A 2,500-nucleotide genomic window follows, 5' to 3' on the forward strand; every position below is an offset into this window, starting at 1 on the left:
CTACGAATACTACTACTTTATAAACCATTTGTCATCACAGGGTGTGTTCATCTATAAAACGTCGTTCATTGTTTATCTCATTTTAGTATAATCTCTTGTCCTTACAAGATGTGTTCATCTATCAATCGAAAGTCATTCATTGACCATCTCATTTTGATATAGTCCATTTGTCCTCACAGGGTGTGTTCATCTATTAATCAAAACGTCATTCATTGACCATCCCATTTCGATATAGTCCATTTGTCCTCACAGGGTGTGTTCATTTATAAATCAAAACATCATTCATTGACCATCCCATTTCGATATAGTCCATTTGTCCCCACAGGGTGTGTTCATTTATAATCAAAACATCATTCATTGACTATCTCACTTTGTTATAATCCATTTGTCCTCAGAGGGTGTGTTCATCTATAAATCAAAACGTCATTCATTGACCATCTCACTTTGATATAATCCATTTATCCTCACAGGGCGTGTTCGTAGCCATCGTTAAGTTATAGCCTGACACTGAAATCCAAAAAGACTGGCATTTTGACGTCATTATTTGGTTTTTGCACCGCCTAGTGAGTTGTCGTTAGTAGATCTCATGGAAACAAGTCATTTCATTGGTTGAACTATTGAATGCAACTCACGATTTGTTTTATTTTGTGGCAAAAGACTGGCATTTTGACGTCATTTTTTGGTCAATGTCAGGCTATAAGTTAACGATGGCTACGGTGTGTTCATCTATAAATCAAACGTCATTCATTGACCATCTCATTTTGATGTAATCCATTTGTCTTCACAGGGCGTGTTCATCTATCCTGACGGATCACGTTACGAGGGGAATTGGGTGAATGACATGAAGGAAGGATCCGGCACGTACACATACGCCAACGGAGACACGTATAAAGGTGATTGGTTCCAGAACCTGCGCCATGGAAATGGGACCTACACGTACAAGAGACCATGTAACCTGAAATACGTGTACGTTGGTATAGATAGAATGGAGTTGACGTCACTCGGGGTCTTTGTTAAAGTTTTTTTGTTTTGTTTTTTGCCATCCGCGTTTATGAGTAATGCTGATTGAACTGTATTAACCAGACTATAAACGATCATGGATACACACAGTTTTATGTGTTGGTCCGTTATACTTCCGGATGGCAATGTTGTGAGCGCATACTCATACTATCTTTTGAATCATCTTCTCGTTCTCAATATAATAATAATATAGGGTTCTTTCGTAGCTTTATATTCATAAGATCATCTATTTTTAGCACGTCACTAACACAACGAGCTTGCGAGTAAGTGTTAATGCGCGGTAAAAAAAAAACACAAAAAAAAAAAAAACAAAGAATTTGCCGCTAATCATGAGTTGTATTCAATAGTTCAACCAATGGAATTACTTGTATCCTTGAGCTCTACTAACGACAACTCACTCGACAAGCATAAACCTTAAATATGACACCAAACTGCATGTCCTAGTGGGTTCCAGTGTCAGGCTATATTATGTTAGGCTTCCTCTATTCTCATCCCCCCCCCCCCCTCCCCCCCCCCCCCCCCCCCCCCCGGCCGATTGGATTACCGAAAAAAACGTCGCCGGCTTTTTGCGATTTGGATTTGATTGATTTTTTTTTTTTAATTGTGCAACTTGTGACAAGAAACTTAAAAAAATTACTGCATTACAACCTTTGCATTAAACATACAACAATTGTGGACTACTATTATGAAGACTAGCATCCTAGACTAGGGGGATGAGAATAGTCACTTCGATTATGTTAACGATGGCTACGGTCACACACGTTAAATGTATGGCTTTGTGGTCTTGTGTTGTGTGCCACTCGCCTCCTGACCCGTTGGTCCATGATTCAAGTCCCACAAAGTTGAATCCTTGGAAAAGAAAGCTCTTTACACTCACATTTCCCCCCATCGTACTCAGATTATGTACTCAATGAATTTCTGGCATGTTACAGCGTTGCCTTGTACTACATGTTAAGTGTTCCATTTGCTTGAGACCTTGTATAGGGGGCAGAGTGGCTCAGCGGTACGGTCTTTGCTTCCTACCCGAAAGGTATGGAGTTCGATCACCCGCCGCTGCGCTGTGTGGTCTTGAGCAAGTCACCTCGCCTTAGCTCAATTTGCGGCGCTGCACTGTGACTGATGCCTGGGTTATTCCAGTCTTCCCTTGGAATAGACCATGGAGACAAATTTCCCCTATGGGATGAATAAAGGGAATTTTTAAAATTTTTTTTTTTTAAATAAAACAATTTGGTAACATTTATTGGATATAGCTAAATGCAAAGAGCTTATTGTTTCCCCATGTATACTGTTTTAAGCGCCTTAGATTCCTTTAAGTCGACGTGCACTTATAATCAGGCGTGATAACCGAACGCTCGGTTTAGCATTGCTGTAATGGACAACATTTTGCGTTGGTTAGAGATTATCTTCATTACAACCATAACAATGGGAGCGATCTATATTCATGTTTTCGTCCAAGCAAGTCATCAACCACATGATTTGT

At 39.9% G+C, this 2,500-nt stretch overlaps 1 protein-coding gene across 1 annotated transcript in view; it reads left to right on the plus strand.

Moving 5' to 3' along the window:
* LOC144979315 (uncharacterized) overlaps positions 1 to 2,500 on the plus strand; it is an 11,171-nt gene that overhangs the window by 3,710 nt on the left and 4,961 nt on the right. The window contains exon 3 of the mRNA XM_078925946.1: positions 788 to 966. Within this exon, the coding sequence (XP_078782072.1) occupies positions 788 to 966 (179 nt within the window). The remainder of the gene's footprint in view (positions 1 to 787; positions 967 to 2,500) is intronic.

This window comes from Berghia stephanieae, chromosome 9 (genome assembly GCF_034508935.2).
Source record: "Berghia stephanieae isolate SIO BIC M18660-M18661 chromosome 9, UCSD_Bste_1.3, whole genome shotgun sequence".
NCBI classification, from domain to species: Eukaryota; Metazoa; Mollusca; class Gastropoda; order Nudibranchia; family Aeolidiidae; genus Berghia; species Berghia stephanieae.